We start from the raw sequence: 20,354 nt of genomic DNA on the forward strand, positions 1-20,354 counted from the left end.
CAAATTCATTAAAAGGTCGACCAAACGAGGGTTAAAACCCGAACTCTATGAAATCGGCAAAGATGAAAACAGAATAATGCAAGAAGTTATAGAAAGTGATCCTAGAAAGGACCTGACGAGGTCCTAATAAAATGGATTGCTATAAAATAACTTGAAAACTGGCCGGCATAAAGAAGTCAGACCAGCCACAACAACTCAAGTTATAAGTAAAGCCCTGGAAAGAGGTCTGGCCAACCCTATAAAAGAGGATTACTATAACTTAGAAGAGCCTGACATGATGAAGTCGGACTCCTACGAAAAAGTTACAAAAGGTAATCCCTGAAAGAGACCTGAACAAGGTCCAAGAAAGAGGGTTACCAAGTAACTCGACAGGGCCCGACATGATGAAGTCAGCCCAAGATATAAAGTTACAAAAGGTAATCCCTGAAAGAGACCTGAACAAGGTCCAAGAAAGAGGATTACCAAGTAACTTGACAAGGCCCGACATGATGAAGTCGGCCCAAGATATAAAGTTATAAAAGGTAATCCCTGAAAGAGACCTGAACAAGGTCCAAGAAAGAGGATTACCAAGTAACTCGACAAGGCCCGACATGATGAAGTCGGCCCAAGATATAAAGTTACAGAAGGTAATCCCTGAAAGAGACCTGAACAAGGTCCAAGAAAGAGGATTACCAAGTAACTCAATAGGATCCGACATGATAAAGCTACCCCTGAAAGAGACCTAAGTAAAGTCCAAAAAGGAGGGTTACAAACAAACAACTCGGGCAAAAACCAAGTTGAAAAAATCGGCAATCTCAGTATTATAATTCCTAACAAAGACCTGAACAAAATTTTAAAATTGTTGAAAGCAGCGTTAGGCAAAGGAATCAAGCTGATCAACCCAATACTCTCAAAGACTACGAAGATACCAAGACAAGCGCAAATAGATATGATATAAAAACAGAAAGTCATAATAATAGCCAGCTTCAGAGGCCAACAAATTCAGCCTACAAAGCCGGGAAACTATTTTGTTTATAAAAATAAAATTGCTAAAACCAACAACTAAAAAGGTGTCGAAAGTCAACAAAATTAAGAGTTCAAAAGCCCACAAACCGGGCTATCTACACAAAGTAATTACAGAAATCAATCAAGCACCCGAAGGCTTCTCGGCAGCATCAGCACGGGGTGAAGGAGGGTGAGTCTGGAGAGGCACTGCATCCACTATCCCTTCATCCCAATTCAATATCTGACAATCAGGATCTACATCGGGACAAGCAGGAGCTGAAGAGGCCGACACAACAAAAGCTTTGGCAACAGGCTCAGAAGGAGGCTCAACATCATCATCATCAGGATCATCGGGAACGATTTTGCCATCCTTCACGACATTATCCAAACTAAACAAAGCAAGGTTGACCTCCGGGGGCAAGAACCCGGACCTGCTCTTTCAGATTCTCATAAGCAGCAGTTACGCTACCCACAAGGTGATCCTGAAGCTCGGAATAATCAACCCGAACCGACTCTAACTCCTCCCGAAGACGCATCACTTCCCGGTAGGACGTGACATAGCTTTCTTTGTGTCTCAAGGCTGTGTCCTCGGCCAACCGCATAGAAACTGCCAAAGCAAGGGAACTAGCCTTCTCCCCCTCTAACTCCTTCTTCAGTATAGTCACCTCCGCTTCAAACTCCTCCTTCATACCCTTTATCCGATCAAACTCTCACTTAGCTTCCTCCATAAAGGCTTTGGTAGCATGCAGAGGAAGATTTTGAGCAATCCGATACAGAGCGGCTCTCATATGAGCCATCTTAACGCTACTCCGAGTTATGAAATCTAGGTGATGAAGGAGAGATACATCATCCATAGAGAGGGCACCATAAGGTGCGATCTGCTGGTCTACAAAGCCAATAGGGTCAAAATCCGGGGCATCCAAATTGAAAGGTTCAACGGTTTGAGGTTTTTTAGGAGGAGGGACGGCCGAAGAAGAAACCACAGCAGCAGTAGAAGATTGTGAGGGATCCACTAAACGGACCCGAGGTGTCGGGATCATTCTCCTCGGGCCAGGAGAGCTCGGCACAGACCGCTTCAATGGGACCTGAGAAGTCCCTTCCCCATCTACACGGGGCAAGGTGCTTTGAGCTGTAGTAGCTTTCCTCGTCTTCTTGAAGGCCTTCATTGCATCATTATTCTTTGCCATCTCTGAAAAATGGAAAACAACAATTTATCATACTGGGAAGAAAGGGGAAAAGCAAAAAACAAGAAATAGTTTACATCAAGTAATACCCAATATATCTCGGACAAGAGAGGGGTTTCCCAAACATTTTTTGGTATCTAAATGAGGAGGTTCCCCCCAAAGATCCTCCAAAACCGTCACAAAGGCATGTTCGACCTCATCAAGCATCTCCCACGTATAACGGGACACTACTACATTCTGCTGCCAATGTAAAGGGAAGGATGGCTCTCCATTCGCTTCCAGAAAAAAGGGACAAGCTCCCTCAACAGCTTGAACCTTAAAAAAATAATTCTTGAAGTCCCTAAAAAACTCATCGTACATGGTAAAAACCTTATGTCCTTGTGCAGATCTAAAAGAAACCCATGAGGCTTTCTTTTTTGAAGAGATCCCGGGCTTAGTTAAAACAAACAAGTAAAGGAAAAGAGTTTGAGAAGGGGTAACATTCAGTTCTTGACAAAGAAGTTGAAAAATCTTAATAAAGCCCCAAGAGTTTGGATGAAGCTGGGAAGGAGCTACATTACACGACCACAACAAATCGGTCTCAAACGAGGTAAAAGGAAAAGTGATATCCAACTGGCTGAAGAAATAGTCATAGGCATAAAAAAAGGCGCTCCCTCTGGGTCAGGACAAGGAAGCAAACCCTCTCCTTAGAGTCAAGTGCCACCAACTCATAATTCTTCTCATGATCCCTACTCTTACAGAGATGGTGATGCTTCCTAAGCTCCACACAGAATTCAGCATTAACCATAGAAGCACACATCAAAACAAGGGAGTCCAACCAATCGAACATACCCTCAGGAACCTTAGAAGATGTCTCTATAATATTTTTGCGAGAAGACATAGCCAACTAGTCCTACAAACAAGAAAAGGAGAGTGGATTACTAAAAACATCTCGGATGAAATCAAAGCAACTCAGCCTGCACAGTCCAAACACGGCACAAACAGCAAAAGGAAACCTCATGACCCACACCAAGAAGGTCCAGGGGCATCCTTTGGAGGCAATCAGGGAACAAAAATTTAGGAAAATCTACAAGACTAATGTCCCAACAGAAACCCACAGCAAGAACAAAGAGAAACCCTTTCCAAGAAAAACAAACGCGAAGAAGATCAAAGGAGCCGCCAAAAGAAAAAGTTACAACAGTTCAGAAATCAGCAGTAGCATACAAAGCCCTAAAGAGCCAAAACCAGGAAAATACACTCAGAAGCATACGTAAGGTCAAAAGGAAAAAGCATGCATCACAGTAACAAACCAGGTGCGATAAAAATTCAAGCTTTCCAACATGCACTCAAGTCAAAATCAAAGCTTCAAAATCAAACACAATGCAGCAGAAATAAACGGTGAAGGGAAAGCAAAACCAACCTAAGAAAGGAGAAGAATATGGAAGAAGGTTGAAGACGAGGAGGACAGAAATCGCCGTCGAAAGCACTTACGATCGCCAAACAAACGTCGCAAGAAGAAACACCAAGAAACGTAAGTTTTCAAAAGAAAACAGAAGGAGAAGAGAAAAAGGGAAGTCACAGCAAAAGCAAGAGAGGAGAAAAACATTTTTTGAGAGTAAATTTCAAAATAAAAGCCAAGAGAAACAGAGCATCAAAAACCAATTAATGGGGCATTAAAAACCCTCGCACGTTCCCAAGGCCAGGACGCTAATCCAAAAGCGCGCGTTTTCAAAGGAAGCGAAAGGTTCTGCATTCAAAAAGGGAACCTACAAAGACAAAAACGACGAAATGCTCGAGTTCGGCTTCACCCGAGAAGGATCAAAGTCTTAAAACTAAAGACTCAACCTCAAAAGGAAGACCGAGCTCAAGCAGGGGCACTGTTCATACCCTGGGTTGAGCTGTCCAACCCGAGATGTTCTACCGACAAAGAGACTGACCTCCTTAAGTCAGGACAACCCGACCTCTTCTCAAAGAGCTCGGCCAAACTACCAGGAAAGCCGAATAAAGGGCCCAAACAGAGGAACACGACCCAAAATCCAAAGGCATCCCAAGCCTATAGAGAGAAGGGCGGTTCCCTTGAAGATGCGAGGACCCCAGTCAAAGATAAGATAAGATAAGATAAGATAAAGATAACTAACTTATCTCATCTAAAGAGGTCACTCTACACCATTATAAATACACTGGAGCACCCAGATATAACTCATACTCTGATTCTACACAATACCTGCTTAATACCCTTGCTAACTTAAGCATCGGAGTCCCTTGCAGGTACCCCCACCCTCCGGGGACAAAGGATCAGCACCACCATCAAGTCAAACAGGTCGGACACAACAACTCCGACCAGAACAGAAGATCTCATCCGAGATCGACCTATAGTTTCAGGTAACCCTCGGAACAAAAACTAAATGGGCTGAGAAGTAAAAGAAGAAAATTCAAGCCCAAGTTGATCCTACCAAGCTTCTCATACAATATTGATGTCTTCACTCTCTCTTATTGCTCCGGCCAGCAACAAAACACAAAAAAGAGAGCTTCGTCCTTCCTACTTATTTTATTAAAGAAGAAAGAATGAGAAAGCCTAATCACAAAGGCCTCAAATTTGATGAAGTGAGCCCATATCATAAGCAAGCCCATTAGGTGATCTAAGTCCATTTCTTATCTAACTTAGTGGCTAACCAAGTAACTAAAGTTCATTTGCATCTGAACTAATCCCTTCTCCACAGAACCAACTCTTTGTTCTCGTTCTTCTCCTCTCTCACCCATGCATGACAAAATGGCAATGCCAAGGTTGACATCCTAGAAGAAAAGAAGAGTTCCTGGTTGCAAGCTTGGTCTTTCTGACAATACACAAAGAAGAAAAAAAAAGAAGAAGCTTCTTGAAGAAAAGGTCAAATCAATGAAGCCAAAAGCAAAGGGCTCCTCTAACTTAATCAGAAGATAAATGTAGATTGTTTCCACTTAAATGCATGTTGATAGCTTGATTGAAACCTACCTTCTTCTACTCATACCCATTTCTAGTAAAATAAAAAAATGGATGTTATGGAGTTCTGCTTTGGATCAACGGTCAAGAAAGGAACTTGAACCCAAAGCAAAAATAAATGGTTTAGATTCAAGTTTACCTTTGAAACTTATATCTTTGCTGATCTAAGGCTTTCGGTCAAGCAAAAAAGGGTCTGTTCCAGCATTCCATTTTTGGAGGTAAATAGAAGAAAGTGAACGGCTGGGTTGGTGAAGCACACTGCTCAAGGGTTGACCTAGGAAGAACAACCAAGCTACATGCAAGGAGATAAAAGAGGATTTTTTTTCTTTCAGAACTAAGGAGAAAAAACCAGAGTTTGGTGAGTTGTGTTCGGTGAAGAGTTCCCTAACGAAATTCCTCTAGTTGGATAATGCTTTCTTTCAAAGAAGCATTCGACCAATACTGAAGTGCTAAATCAGAGGCTTGCAAATCTGGTTTATCACATAGCAAAGAGGCTGTTGATGAGTAAATCTCCTTCATGTTTTTATAGATTGTATTTTACTTTTCAGTGTTTATCTTTCCGTAATTTCTTGGGTAAAAAGGCATATTGAGAGAGCTCAAGTAAAAGCCTATGAGTGAAAAGTGGCTGAGTGATACACTTGAGAGAAAAGCCTAGAGTTATTTCAGATTTCTTTAGGTATGTCTCTGTCTTGTATCTTGTACCTGTGAGGTATCCCTTTCTTAGTTGGGTTAGCACTAAGAGTAAAGAGTTAGGTATTAGCATAGCCAATGTAAAGTTAGGTTAGAACTTGAGTGTGAAAGGATTGTGTCAATCCTGTGGAATTGGGGTATGTAATACTTATAACTGTAGTGGAAATTCTTCCATTGTTGTGGAGGAGACTAGACGTAGGTTGCATAGCACATGGCAACCGAACCAGGATACATGCTGGTGTTAGCTTCTCTCTTCTCTGCTATGTTATGTTTTCTGATATTCACGAGACAAAAATAAATTGTCTCATAAATTTTCCGCTGCTGAGTTCAAACAGAATTAGAATTGAAAGTTTACTTTAAAGGGTCATTTCAGTAACTTAAAAGAAAGGCATAGATTCAACCCCCCCTTCTCTAAGCCTATTACAACCTTCACTCTTGGAGGCTTTTTATTGGGGAGATGGGTTTATTATTTTGTATTTTCTCTAGTGATATAAAATTTTAGCCTACCTTTCTTTGCGTGTCGAGATTAGCACCTATTGTGTATAAACTCTAATATGAATTTTCTTAGTCGAACCTCTGATATTCCAACTTTTATATATGATGCTTATTGGCTTTAATACGTACATGTGTTGTAACGACTTACGATGTTTGAGTTTTTCTTATGGGCTCCCAATTTTAATATTATCCTTCCATATATATATATATATATAAGTCTAAGTGTAGTAATGCCTCGCTATCATTGATTTATGACTTAAGCGTAAAGTTCTGTATAGTAAGGTGTTACACTAGAGATAATTATCCATAGCAATAACAAAAAGGTAAGAAGAAATGAGGTCTCTTTGTTGTATTCCCCTTGTGGGAGAGAACTTTTCTGTTTTCCTTCCATTCTAGAGAATGTTGTAGGTTGGTGGAGGTGACATGTTCCATTATAATTCTGGTCAATCTTTTTGGAATTTCAAACTCCTCTAGAAACCCTTTTATAAAACCCCATCTAAGCTTATCATAGGATTTTTCAAATCAAATTTAATTGCCATAAATATTTTCTTACCCCTCATCCTCTTCATGATATGGGAAAGTTCTTTGACAATTAAAATATTATCCTAAAATTTTCTTTCAGGCACAAAGCTAGATTGGTGAAGGGCTATTCTACTCTCTAACGCATTCTTTAGTCTTTCACAATGATCTTTGTAATGCACTTGTAGCTAACATTGCAAAGGGCTATAGGACAAAATTATATTATAAATTTTGATACCTGAGTCTTTGGAATAAGGGAGATCAACATTTTATTGCAGTTTCATACCACTCTCCTTTATGATGTCCCAATTCTCCTTATAGAAAATAGCAGAAAATTCATTAGGTTCATGCGCTTTCAAGGTGCCTATGTTGAAAATTTCTCTCTTAATTTCCTAATCCCTTGGGGGTAGAAGGGCTTATTCGACTACTGCTAACCTCGACTAGAGGACAAGTTCTATTGGTTTTGAACACTCTCGTCCCGGTCACCTCTTTCTTATACAACCTCTTGAAAAAGTCGACAATATGGGATCCCAAAGCTCTTTCTTCATCTATCCAATCTCCTTCTTGAGACTTAATTTTATATTTTTGCTATTTCTTCTTTTAATAATCATCTTAGTGTGGTAGTAACGGATGTTCTAGTCTCCATCCACTATCCAAGCATTTCTGGATTTTTGCATCCACATAATATTTTCTTTGCTAAGGATATCATCTAGCTCCTTGTTCAATTCAGTTTTCAATTCCTCCAAGAAAGGATTATTGCAACAGTTCGAAGATCTTTGGATGTCCTCTATTCTATTAAGAATTCTCCTCTTTTGTTTTTTCATGTGGCCAAAGATATCTTTGTTCCATTTTTGTAAATTCCTAGTCAATGACCGGAGAGATGGGTCAAGAGGGCTCTAAGTATGACAGTTTTTGTTTACAAAATCCTTGAACTCTGGGTGCATGCTTCACATGGCTTCGTATCTGAAAGGCTTCTCCCTTGAAGTATCGCTTAAGGGTTCTAGGGTGATTAGAAGTTGATGATGATCAGAGTTGGTTCTAGGGAGCACCTCAACTTTTGCATCCAAGAATCTGATTCTCCAATTGGCATTCGCTAGAGTTCGGTCTAGTCTCTTGAAAACTCTATCTAAGTCTTCCCATTTCGACCCCTTCTAGGTGAATCTGGAGCCAACATATCCAAGATCTATTAGGGAGCAATCATTTATCCACATGTTGAATTTTCTACAAGCTTGTAAGTCAGTTTGCCCTCCTCTTTTTTTCTCTGTAGGATTAGCTAGTTCATTAAAATCACCTAGAATCATCCACTCCTTGCTCATTGTATTTGCTATGTTCTTGAGGGTAGGCCAAATTAGGTTTTGTTACTTACTTGAAAGCTGGAATAAAGGATTGTGAGGTTCCATTCTTTCTTATTGCCTTCTCTTATCTCCATGTGAATAAATTGTGACTGTGAGTGAAGGATAACAGTATTCAGGTTGGGATTATTCCACAAGGTCCATATTCCACCGCTGAAACCTATAACTTCTTCAAAATTGCTGAGCTTAAACCCTAACCTTTTGTGGGGTTATTCCTCGCTGCACCTAGTTTCCATGAGGATCACTACATCAAGTTTATGAATCTTTATAATTTTTGTCAAGGCCCTGATAAAAGCTTGACTAGCAGCACCTCTACAATTCCAAGCTAGAACTATCATGAGAACATTATTAAAAAGGGGTCAAAATAGTCGCGACCAGCCTAATCAGGTTAGTGTCATAACTTCATCCCCTAGTGGGAATTATTACTTTGCATCACAATCTCTCCCTTTTCAACTGGAATTTCTCTTTCTTCCTCCTCCATGTCTTCATCGACATTTGGATTTCTCTGTTAGCTTCATATTAAAGTGCATCTTCAATCATTATATCAAAATCAATAGAGTGTAAGTCTGGAGGTTTAGGATTTAAATGTTCCATTTGCTCTTTTCTATTTTGGGCTGCTTTTAAAACATCTGAATCTACCATGTTTGTGTCTTGAAGGGAGTTGTGTGAATGATGTTGGGTTGTCATATTAGTTGTGGTGCTTAAGGGCATATCTGATTCATGGTTTGGATTTGTGAATCTTTTGGGGGTGAATCGGGTTGTGGGCACTATTAGAATATCAGATGTGTTGTTGGATTGGTTAAGGTTAGGTGTTTTCTAGAGGATGGGGCTGTTGTGTGATTGCTGAAGTGGGCTAAAAAATGGACTTATTATGGGCCTTTTATGTCTGGTATAATGGGGTGTTCTTTGTAGTTTTAGACTCTTTATGATTTTAGGTATTATGAGGTCGGGTGCTTTTTGGTTTTGTCTTGGGTCGGCCAGGGTTAGCTATGGTTGTTTTCAAAAGGGGGATATTCTTAGGCTCCACATGATTAGTGCTTCTATTCTCATTTTCTATTAGGATATTCTCATTCACCTTTTGTAAGGCAGCGTACCTAGTCTCGTACGAGGAAGATTTGCCTCTTGTGCTTGTCTCTCCCTCCAATCCACTACCTGTTCCACTACCTGTCCTTCCTGATTTCCTTCCATGCATTGGCTTTTGGACAACCATCCATGGGCCGTACGTGTTGTGTTCCTTTCTAATTACTTCTTTACCCTTATTTTCATTTTGTTTTTCAATATTACCCACATATCCTTTCCTTTGAAGTGTCTGTTCATTTTCTCCTTTTCTGCCATTATTGTCTGTTCTGGTTTGGGTTCCATCCTACTCTTGTGTCTTCTTGCTTTTTCTTGGACATTTATCTTTGTCATGCCCCACCATACCACAGAAGAAGTATATCATGTGTATTCTTTCGTACTCCACCATGCATCTTGTTCCGTTGATAGCATATTGTGAGACTAAGGGCTCTGTTAAGTCTAGTTCCACACACAATCTTGTAAATTTACCCCTGCTTTTTTCTTTTGTATTGGAATCTACTTTGAGAGTTCTCCCAATGACATTGCCTATGGATTTCAACATCTCTGTCTCATAGTATTTTATAGCCAGTCCTAGCAATCTCACCCAAGATGTTAGCCTATCAATGGTGGCCTCCATCAGATTAAAGTTCGGCTTCTAAGACCTGATAAATATGTAGTGGTTGAAGATCTTTCAAGGACCTCCTGTTAGAGCAAAATCAAGGTCCTCTTGAGAATAGAACTTAACAATGAAAAAATCATTTTCTGAATCTATAACTTCAATATCTTTTTGCTTTCTCCACATTATCTCCAGTCTTCTACTAAGGACGGGTAGTGAGATTCTCCTCCCCATAAGTTTCACGATCAAAGCTTTCCACCAAGGGTTTCGTAAAGACTCCATGGCTATAATTTTATCTTTCTTCTCCACTTTGATTCTTAGTTTTCCTCCTGTGGTATTAGCCCCATGGCTTTTGCTCTTTTTGTTTTCTTCTTCCTCACCGTTCTTTGTCTCGTCTTTCCATTCAGAGTCGGTCGGATCGTCCTCCTCCATAGTGATAGGTTTTTTGTCCTACTTCACTGAAAGATTTCTTTGGGCCTTCTAGTTTCTTGTCTCCCTCCCAATCATCAATCATCCAATCTTCTTCTCTAAGAACCAAAGTGGTGTCCCCCGTAAATGCTTCTCCTTCATCTCCTTTTTTCACCTTTTTCATGCTCTTATGATTCTGTTCTTTGTCCCTTTTTAGTGGTTTTCATGGCTCATGTGCCCTCGAATGTTCTTCCTGGACATAGCCACCTCTCATGGTGGTTGGTCAATGTTAACAGTTGTTAAAAAAAGAGAGAAAAAGTTTTTTTTTATTAGGTGGATTAGACAGCCCTTAATATGATTTTGTTATTTGTCCCTTCTTAGTAGTTTTCTTGGCTCATGTGCCCTCGAATGTTTTCCCTAGACATAGCCACCTCTCATGGTGGTTGGTCAATGTTGACAGTTGTTAAGAGAAGAGATAAAATATTTTTTTTGTTAGGTGGATTAGACAACCCCCTAATACTAGGCAATATTCATGCACCACACACCCATACAACACACTCACACACACTACATAGATTCATTTTGGGGTTCATTTTTTCTTTTGTTGGACTTGAATCCATGTGGTTGTTAAGGAGGCATATGATATACTGGATTTTTCACTAAAATAAAATAAAAAATGATTATTTTTCAAAATTCTATTTTTCAACTTTAATTTCCCAAATATGAGTTCTTTTTCAAAGCAAGTTCACCGCACCTCCCGCGAACTCTATAATTTTTATAGAGTTTGCGTAAACCCAGGGCGAAACTCCCCTTCAAATTCTAAAAAAATGACTAACTCAACTTCTTAAGCTTTACAATAGACAATGGCAACCATTATTATCGTCTCCAATGGCCCGTTTGGATGGTGTCCATATCTATCAGAGACATGGACACGGTGACACATGTATATTGTTTGTTTAATGAGACACAAAAATTATCACAGACACGGTGACACACACATAGACACAAAATACATGTTTTTTGTGTCTCATCTTTAACATGTGACATAGATTTGAGACACAGACACATTTTTTTATTTCCACTTTTATCCCTGTTATCTTTTTTTATTTTCATTTATACACTTCTCCTTTTAACCCTAATCCACTTCTTTTTCTCTTCTTTCTCACCTTCTTTCTCATTGCCTCCTTTCTTCCTCTATACCTCCCACCCCAACCACCGCCTCACTTTCTCTGTCCTCTCCACTACCTCCATTCCTTTGTCCTTTCTTGCCGCCTCTTCTCCTCCTCCTCTTCCTCCTCCTCCTCCTCCTCTCCACTGCCTCAACTCTTCTCTCCCTCCCTGGCTCCCTCATCTTTGAGCCTCCTTCTGCTTAGATTCGTCGCCGCCTCTACTTTGCATCAGTCTTTACTAAATCCACTTCACCACCTCTGTCGTGCCTCCCTCTCCCTCTCTCAATGTGCCTCATAAATCTATTTTGGTCTCTCCAGCTCTTCTAATTTTGCCTCCGCTTCTCTTCTACAATTCCTCCGTCTCTCTTCTTCGTTGCCAGATCCATTTAGTTCTCTATTTTTTTAATTCATATATTATTATTATTATTATTATTATTATTATTTAAATATCGATTGAAAATTGTGTTTAAATATTAAATTAGATTGGATTTGAATTTTTAATTTATCTTGTGTTTGTTATTATTAATAGTAATTTGTATTAAAATGGTGGTAGAGAGGTGGTTATAGTGGTTTTAATAGTGGTAATTTGAACTGAAATAATGGTAAAGAAGTGGTGTTGATGGTTTGTGGCAGGGATAACATTGTCATTTTGTTAGAATGGTAAATTACAAATAGTGTTATGTCCTTGAGTACCAAACAAGTTCTCAAATTTCATGTGTCATTGTGTCTATGTCATTTTGTGTATTTGTGTCGGTGTCTTATTTATCTCCACCACTAATCAAACGAAACCCAAAGTACATAGGAGTACATAAGAGTAGACAGGAATAACTCATATTTTTATTGGAAAAATAATTATTTTTTTAAATTTATAAGCTATTGTCATCGTTTCTAGAAATACACAGATACACGAGAAATAAGTCATATTTAACAAGGATTTTTTCTCATTATAAATTAAAAAAATATATATTTTTTTCAATAAAAATATGACTTATTCCTATATACTCTCTGGAGACGATAATAATAATTGCCATTGTCTATTGTGAAACTTAAGAAGTTGAATTAGCCATTTTTTTAGAATTTGAATTATAAAGTTCGTCGGGGCGCAACGAATGTTCTTTAAAAAACTCATATTTAAGAAATTAAAGTTAAAAAATAAATTTTTGAAAATAATATTTTTTTATTTTATTTTAATAAAAAATCAATAATATGCCCATCAACCAAACCTCCAACAAAATTTCTACTCTTAGTTAAGATAGTCTTTTTTTTTTTCGGTTTACGAAGATATTCTTCTTTCTTCCTAGTCAGTAGGCTTAGGCCCACTCTCAGCACCCAAAAAAAATGGAAGGCGCTTAAGAAAATTAGGCAACACGAACCAAAAGAACAAAAAAAAAAAAGGGAAAAAAATTAGGGCAACCTAAGCATGAAGTATAAAATGCATGAGGTGGCGTAGCTGCCTCCGAAGTCCGAAGCTGAAGCACTGCAACTGCGCATCTCGGCAACTATTCGGTTTGTTACGCTTTTCTTTCGTCCAATCATTTACCGATCTATCTCTTTCACCATTTCCATTTCAACTCGAATTTCTCATGCCTTGCGCACAATTAATTGTTTTGTGCGTTTTGAGTGGATATCATAATTGTTGAATCTATGTGATTCTCTCTGTCCTTATTCGCATAATGTTATTTGTGGTTAGGGTTTAGGGTTTTGGTTCCTTTATAAACGCCGGCTTACACTTCACATTCTCTTTGATTGCTGTAGCCGCTGGTCCTGTACTCTGCCGCCTTCATATTAGCTCAAATCCAAATCCAAATCCAAATCCAATGGTAATCGCTCAGATCTTCTCTTGTCTTCTTTTATTTGCTTGTTTTTGTGTTGATTTGGAATGTAAATGAGAACAGGCTTCGGAGAAGAAACTTGCGAATCCAATGAGAGAGATTAAGGTGCAGAAGCTCGTTCTCAACATCTCCGTGGGTGAGAGTGGAGATCGTCTCACTAGAGCCGCTAAGGTTCGCCTCGCATTGCTTCTTCTTTTAATTTTTCTTTTTATTTATAATTAAAGTTGTTGTCTGTTTTTTTGCAGGTGCTAGAGCAACTTAGTGGCCAAACCCCAGTGTTTTCCAAAGGTTAGTTATTATAATGATTAATGAATAGTTGAATAATTCTGGTCGTAATGAATTTGTATGACTCTCAGGTTCTATTGATTAGGGTTGTTTACAAAGTAATTTGCGTCATATTATGTATGTTGCAAGTGAAATGAATGTCAAAAAGGTTCTAACTTCAAACCTTAGTGTTGGTATTGAGTCTACTTTTTTTATGGTTTCTACCCAGGGTTCTGTTTTTTTCTCCGGCTTCTCTTATAGAATAGAATAGTGAAAGCATGCGTTGTGTTAGAGATAATGGTTATTTGGGTTTAGCAATATATTTACTAAACAGATTTAATTACTGCCATGAATGAGAACCAGCTGTGTCGTGTAATTCACTCTTCAGCTATTCTGGGATTCAGAGAGGGATAGGGTTAGTACTAGCATTATGACTTATTTTACATCAAGTCTACTGTTTATCCCAAAGTTATTGCTGACTTACAATTTTGCATTTTTAGTATTACAGTTCATATGATTAATACTGTTCTTATAGCTCCACTGAATTTGTAGTCCTCCTATCCTAAGTTAAATCTGTTACCAATTTATCTTTGCTCTGATATGTTGGCATCTGTGGCTGTCTTGTCATTGATTTGGTTTTATCTTATTTCTTTTGGTTTTCACAGCAAGATACACTGTCCGTTCCTTTGGAATTAGAAGGAATGAGAAGATTGCATGCTATGTCACTGTTCGAGGTGACAAGGCAATGCAGCTTTTGGAGAGTGGTTTGAAGGTTAAAGAATACGAACTTTTGAGGAGAAACTTTTCTGAGACTGGCTGCTTTGGCTTTGGTATTCAGGAGCATATCGATTTGGGAATCAAGTAAGCTATTGGATTTCTGTGACTATTTTACATTTTTCTGCTGCAGAACTATCTGTATTCAAATTTTGGATTTATCTGAACTTATTTGCTCCACTTGCTGCAACCTTTGACTCTGCCGCAAAACTCCTAATGTTTTAGTGTTTTTCTATTTCATCAAGTGGTTGGTTAAGTTGTTTTCAAGGCTTGATGGGTTTAAGAAACCAAGACTTCTACATGGCACTGCCAATTCCCTCAGTTTTCAATTCGTTCCCGTGAATTTATGTTAACTGACTTTTGTTTCATTACCTTCCAAGTTCTTTGGTTGTCAGAATAAAAAGCGCCGAGGCTTATTATTTGTTCATATTAAACAATGATGTTCAACATAAAGAAACTTGGTGTCGGTTCAATTGGATTTGCTTTACTTTTGGACGTAGTGTAGAAAGATTTCAAAATGGTTTTTAATTGTGGGTTTTATTTATGCTTGGGCTTAATGTTATGTTTTATTCTGCTTCAGGTATGATCCTTCCACTGGTATCTATGGTATGGACTTCTTCATTGTTTTGGAGCGACCAGGATACCGAGTTGGAAGGCGCAGGAGACAGAAGTCCCGTGTTGGAATTCAGCACAGGGTTACCAAAGAGGACGCCATGAAATGGTTCCAAGTGAAGTATGAGGGAGTTATTCTGAACAAGTCTCAACAAATCTCTTAATATTTTAATAGATTGGTAGGATTCAGCCTTTGGTTGTCTAGGTGTCACCCAATGATTGGCCGTTCCAATTTTCCCTCCATTTTGATTCTAATGGTTATGCCCATTCTCTAAGGATGTTAAGATATGCTATTGTTGTAATCCTTTTAGACAATTCTGGTATAAAGATTTTATAGTTTCTATTGAGCACAGTGAACTTGCATTGTTGAATACTATGTTGGTGACATACATTCTCACATGGTATTACATTTACCAGATACTTTTGCTCCTCAAAAGAAAAAAACACCCTAAACACTGGAACGAACAGAGTATTTCTGTCAGCGTTATGATTTACAAAATAGTTATGATTACAACAAAACAATCTTATCCTTTTGAGGGGGAATCGGTTATATGAATTATAGTATTTTATTAGGTATCATATATATAGTATAACCGTTTAAGCATACACCACCATTTTATGCAATGTTTTAACTTTAGTTTATTGTATTTGGTCCATATCAGGAATATTCGACAAAGTTTTACGTATGAAGGGTCTAATACAAATCTCTTTTGTCTGCCCTCGGATCAGTTATAGAATATTAGAATTCTCTAAGTAGATTTGCATTTAAATTTCAAATGCTCTAGTTCTGTTTCTATGTTCTTTGTTCCCCTAAGATAGACATTGGATTTCTTTTGAAAAAGAAAAGAAAAGAAAACCTCCCAAGAGGATGGGTCAGTAAGAAATTGAGCTGGCGAAGAGGTAGGGTGTCGCCGAAATGCGATTATGAGAGAAAAGGTAGCAATGAGCAGAGGCTGGAAAAGGAGAATGAAGAGGAAGGATGATAAGAGAAAAGGGAGCAATGAAAAGAGGCTGGAAAAGGAGAACAAAGAGGAAGTACCCCGGTTGATCCACAGCGGAGGAATGATGGCCGTAGGTGGAGGGGAATAGAATAGAGATGAAGGGAAGAGTTCATGTACTGCATATAGATGGTACAGGGCCAGGAGCATAAGCGAGTTGATATTTAATTTGATCCCTTAAATTTACACTTAAAATTTTAAATGACTCAAGTTAGACCTTCCAAATTTATAATCATAACTCGCGTTAGCCTTAAGTTCATCTCTGTTAATGACATTGATTTAATACATGAACTTGTCATGCCATATAGAACAAAACAAAACAACGTAATTTTATATTGGCATCTAATCTTCAATGAAATGATGTCGTTTCAAACAAATGGGGTAAAACGTTTGTCGTATTATGACCATCACTAATGAGAAAGAGAAGTGTTACGTGAAACTATGATATTTCGTTAAAGATTGAGCGTCAATATAAAACGACGTCATTTTATCTTATCCAGCATGACAAGTTAAGGTGCTAAATTAACACGCCTTTCACGGAGATGAGTTCAAGTACTAAGGTGAGTAACCTTGTAAATTTGGGGCTTTAATTTCGGTCAATTAAAATTTCAGAGATCAATTTAAGTTTGATCTCAAATTTCAGGGTCAAATTTTGTATTAACTCGAGCATATTTGTGCAAAATCAATGAACATGAACAGCCTCACATTATTAAGGATTCTCGTTCAAAGTCTCTTTTCTAATTTATACCTCCTTATGTGAAGAACATATTAGAGTAATTAGATATGCTTATTTCTTTTGGTTTATATTCTCTCTGACTTTTCACATCTTTTATCAGTTCTATAATTTTGGGTTTATCCCAAGTTTTTTCTTGAGAAAGCTTTGCATTTAGTCTGTTTGATGAAAAGAAAGAAGAGAATACGAAGAATGAAGTTTCAAAAGAACAGAATAAAAAGCATGAAGCTATTGATAAAATCTAATTCAGTTGGCAACATGGGTTTCTTTCTTTTTTTTTTTTTTTGTTTGGTCTCTTTAGTTTAGCTTATATAATTTTGGACGAAGAATTTTACTATAACACTTAAATTGAATATGTATTATACTGCCATTACAAACTCTCTTATAAATTGTAAATTTATATATATGAACCCGCTTATTTTGTTTTCTAACCTTCTTCCATTGCATGGAAGTTCCTTTTTGGTAATATGCTGTAAGCCTGTAAGGCTGTAAGTGCTATTTGAGTTTTGGATTTGGATTTTATCAACCTTCTCATTATTTCGTTGTAAAGATAATGAAACTCCAAACACCGATTGATAATGTATTTATAATATAATATGAGCCTTATTTTATGCATAAACAAATGAGTTTAGGTGGTAGACTAAGGATTATTACTTTAGCTACAATAGATTTTATTCTCCATTGGGTTAAAAAGAACGGAAAAGCTCTACATCCATGTAATACATGGATGTTATCCAAGTAACTTTCTCCACACGCGTGTTTTCCCATCCCACAGCCATTTGTTATACACGCACCTCATATAGCGTAAACCTTTTATGCCTGATAAACTTTTCTGAACGTAAACCTTTCTCAACATAAACCTTGTTCTCTTCTCGCGTTTTCGTTCTTCTTCTTCTTCTCTGTTCGCGTTCTTTGTCTTCTTCTTTTTTCTTCTTCAACCTAATAAAATTCCTTGTTCTCTACATTATGGATCTGGATCGACTTTGACGTAATTAGCTTCATCGTTCTTCTTCTTCTTCATTTTTTTTCTTCGATATGGACTTTTGAATTGAAACAATGAATGAATCAACTTCAAATCAGTTGAATGAATGCGATTTGGATTATTCTTCCGAAATGCATCAATTTGATGAGGTTTGAATTATTGAATTTTGAATCGAATTCAATGGAATGCAATTGCTAATTTTATTTGAATTGAATTGAATGGACAGAGGTGATCTGAATCTGAATTGAATTGAATTGATAATATTTAAATTGTAGATAGAGTTGTTTCGAATTTGGTTTTGTATAATGGATTATCTTTCGTTTACTATGAGTAACCTTTCGGTTCGGTAAGTATTATAGAATTGTTTCACCGTTAATGACGTTTTCAGTTCACCGTGCAAACTAGCTGTGTTGTGGATGAAAGATTTGTCCCAAAGGTGGGGATGATTTTCGAGACACTAGAAGAAGCTGCAAAGGTCTATAAACATTATTCCAAACTTGTCAGTTTTCTACCAAAATAAGGAAAACGACTCGGGATGGAGACAAAATTAAGAATCAACTAATTGTATGCACCAGAGAGGTGAGGTGAAAATCCAAGATATCTCCAACTCTGAAAACAAACCCCTCAACTGGGTTAAATTGTCCAGCCAGGATTTATGTACACATAATGAAGAACGTCGGTCTTTGGACAATTTTCAAAGTTGTTTTGAATTACTCACATCTTTGTTGTCCAGAACGGGCAGAGATGCTCAAACAACATAGGGAGCTTAGCATGTTTGCGCGTCGCACCATTGAAACCCACAAGGAAGATGGAATCAGACCGAGAAAAACTTACCAATCATTTGTGACAGCAGCTGGCAGCCACCGTGAACTAGGTTTTATAGAAAAAGACGTGAGGAATTACATCACAAAGAAAGTACGGAATATTTCCGAAGAAGACGATGCCAAAGAATTTGGGAAGTACCTACTAAGAATGAAAGAGAAGAACCAAAATTTCTTCTTCGAGCTCAACCTTGAAGGCGATCACTGCATTAAACATGCATTCTGGGCTGATGCATGAAGCAGGGATGCATTTGAGTATTTCGGAGACGTGGTTTCATTTGACACCACCTATAATACAAACAGGTATTTTGTTCAGTGACATATATTTTCATGTTCTTTGAATGTGTATCTTTCAGTTCACAACGATCTGGGTGTGCTTATTTATGCAAGTACAATTTGGTTTTAGGTTCTTTTGTTGGCGTGAATCACCACGGCTAGTCGACACTTCTTGGATGTGCGTTGATTAAAAATGAGGACATTCACTCATTCAAATGGCTATTTGAGTGTTGGCTACGTTGCATGAGAGGGAAGGAACCAAAAGGTATTCTTACCGATCAATGCGCATCGATTCAAAGGGCAATTGAGCTATGCATGCCAACAACAATTCACTGCTGGTGTATTTGGCACATCATGAAGAAGATCCCAAACAAACTAAATGGCTACAAGGGACACATCGATATTGAACAAGAGATGAGCCATGTTGTTTGGAACTCGTACACAAAAGACGCATTTGACAGAAACTGAAATGATTTCCTCACAAAGTTTGGCCTCGGAGGCAACAAGTGGCTTTCAGGTAATTGAGGTTTCAATTCGAATTATTTTCATGCCCTTACCTTTTTTTTTTCAAAACATGCACTGTTTTCGGTTCACCACACACCTTATGGGTTCGGTTTTTTATGCAGAGCTGTACGAGGATCGGCATATATGGATTCCAGTTTACTTGGATCACCACTTCTGGGCTGGGATGTGAAGCACACAAAGGAGTGAGAGCATGCATTTATTTTTCAACAAGTTCATTACACGGAATAGCTCCTTGAGACAATTCGTGAAGCAATACGACAATTGCCTAGCAAGCAGAGAGAGAATTCGATGCTGCAGATTTTCACACTGTGATACCATGCGCAACAAAATCAGCAATAGAGGCACAGGTTCAGTATGTATATACCCATTAGAAGTTCAGGAAAGTTCAAGCTCAATTCAGAGGTAAAGTGAACTGTATCACAAGATCAATGCATTCCACTCTAGGTTTCACAACATATGAAGTCATAGAGTAGGTTTCCAACTCCACATTCAACAAGTTTTTCATCACCTGCGACACAGTATCACGAGAGGTAAAGTGCCAGTGCTTGCTGTTCGAGTCTAGGGGCATATTGTGCTGCCATTCCCTAAGCATCCTAAGCTTTGAGCGAGTGGATAACGTGGCACCGAAATACATACTGGAACGCTGGAGCAAGAACATAAAGAGAAAGCACATACACATCAAGAGCAACTAAGATGAGCCTCTACTAGAGTCCAGAAGTAAGAGATTCGACGAATTGGTGTTTTAGCCGTACAATATCTGCGAATTTGCATCCGAGTCTGAGGAGTTGACTAGAATTCTGCACCGGGCATTTGACAAGGTCATGGCTGAGATGCAAGAATATAAAGAGAGAAGCAAAAAAAAAGTTTGTTATGCCACGAAGAAGTGACACTGAGCGATGTGAATGACCTTCAAAGCCCGCCACATGTTAAAACAAGAGGCCGGCCCAAGAACAGACTTGGATCAAACTTGGAAAAAAAGATCTCAAATGCCATGAAGAAAAAGAAAAAGATAGCTCTAAGTGAGGTAAAATTAACTTGCTTTCGCTTAGCTAAAAATTCAATTGTGCATTTTACTGATATACAATTAATTATGTCTTTTGTAGCTGAA

At 38.2% G+C, this 20,354-nt stretch overlaps 1 protein-coding gene across 2 annotated transcripts; it reads left to right on the forward strand.

Annotated features, from left to right (window-relative positions):
* Positions 1-12,764: 12,764 nt before the first annotated feature.
* LOC130950831 (60S ribosomal protein L11-like) lies at positions 12,765-15,261 on the forward strand. Of its 2 annotated transcripts, none has more exons than XM_057879427.1 (6): positions 12,765-12,935; positions 13,120-13,249; positions 13,325-13,432; positions 13,507-13,549; positions 14,191-14,386; positions 14,880-15,261. In XM_057879427.1, the coding sequence occupies exons 2-6, from the start codon at positions 13,247-13,249 to the stop codon at positions 15,073-15,075; spliced, it is 546 nt and encodes a 181-aa protein (XP_057735410.1). In that variant the 5' UTR covers positions 12,765-12,935; positions 13,120-13,246; the 3' UTR covers positions 15,076-15,261. The 2 variants fall into 2 exon arrangements, with proteins under 2 accessions (XP_057735410.1, XP_057735409.1); XM_057879426.1 differs by having other exon boundaries at positions 12,776-12,935; positions 13,185-13,249.
* The last annotated feature ends 5,093 nt before the right edge of the window (positions 15,262-20,354 follow it).

The sequence above is a fragment of the Arachis stenosperma genome, chromosome 9 (assembly GCF_014773155.1).
Source record: "Arachis stenosperma cultivar V10309 chromosome 9, arast.V10309.gnm1.PFL2, whole genome shotgun sequence".
Taxonomy (NCBI): domain Eukaryota; kingdom Viridiplantae; phylum Streptophyta; class Magnoliopsida; order Fabales; family Fabaceae; genus Arachis; species Arachis stenosperma.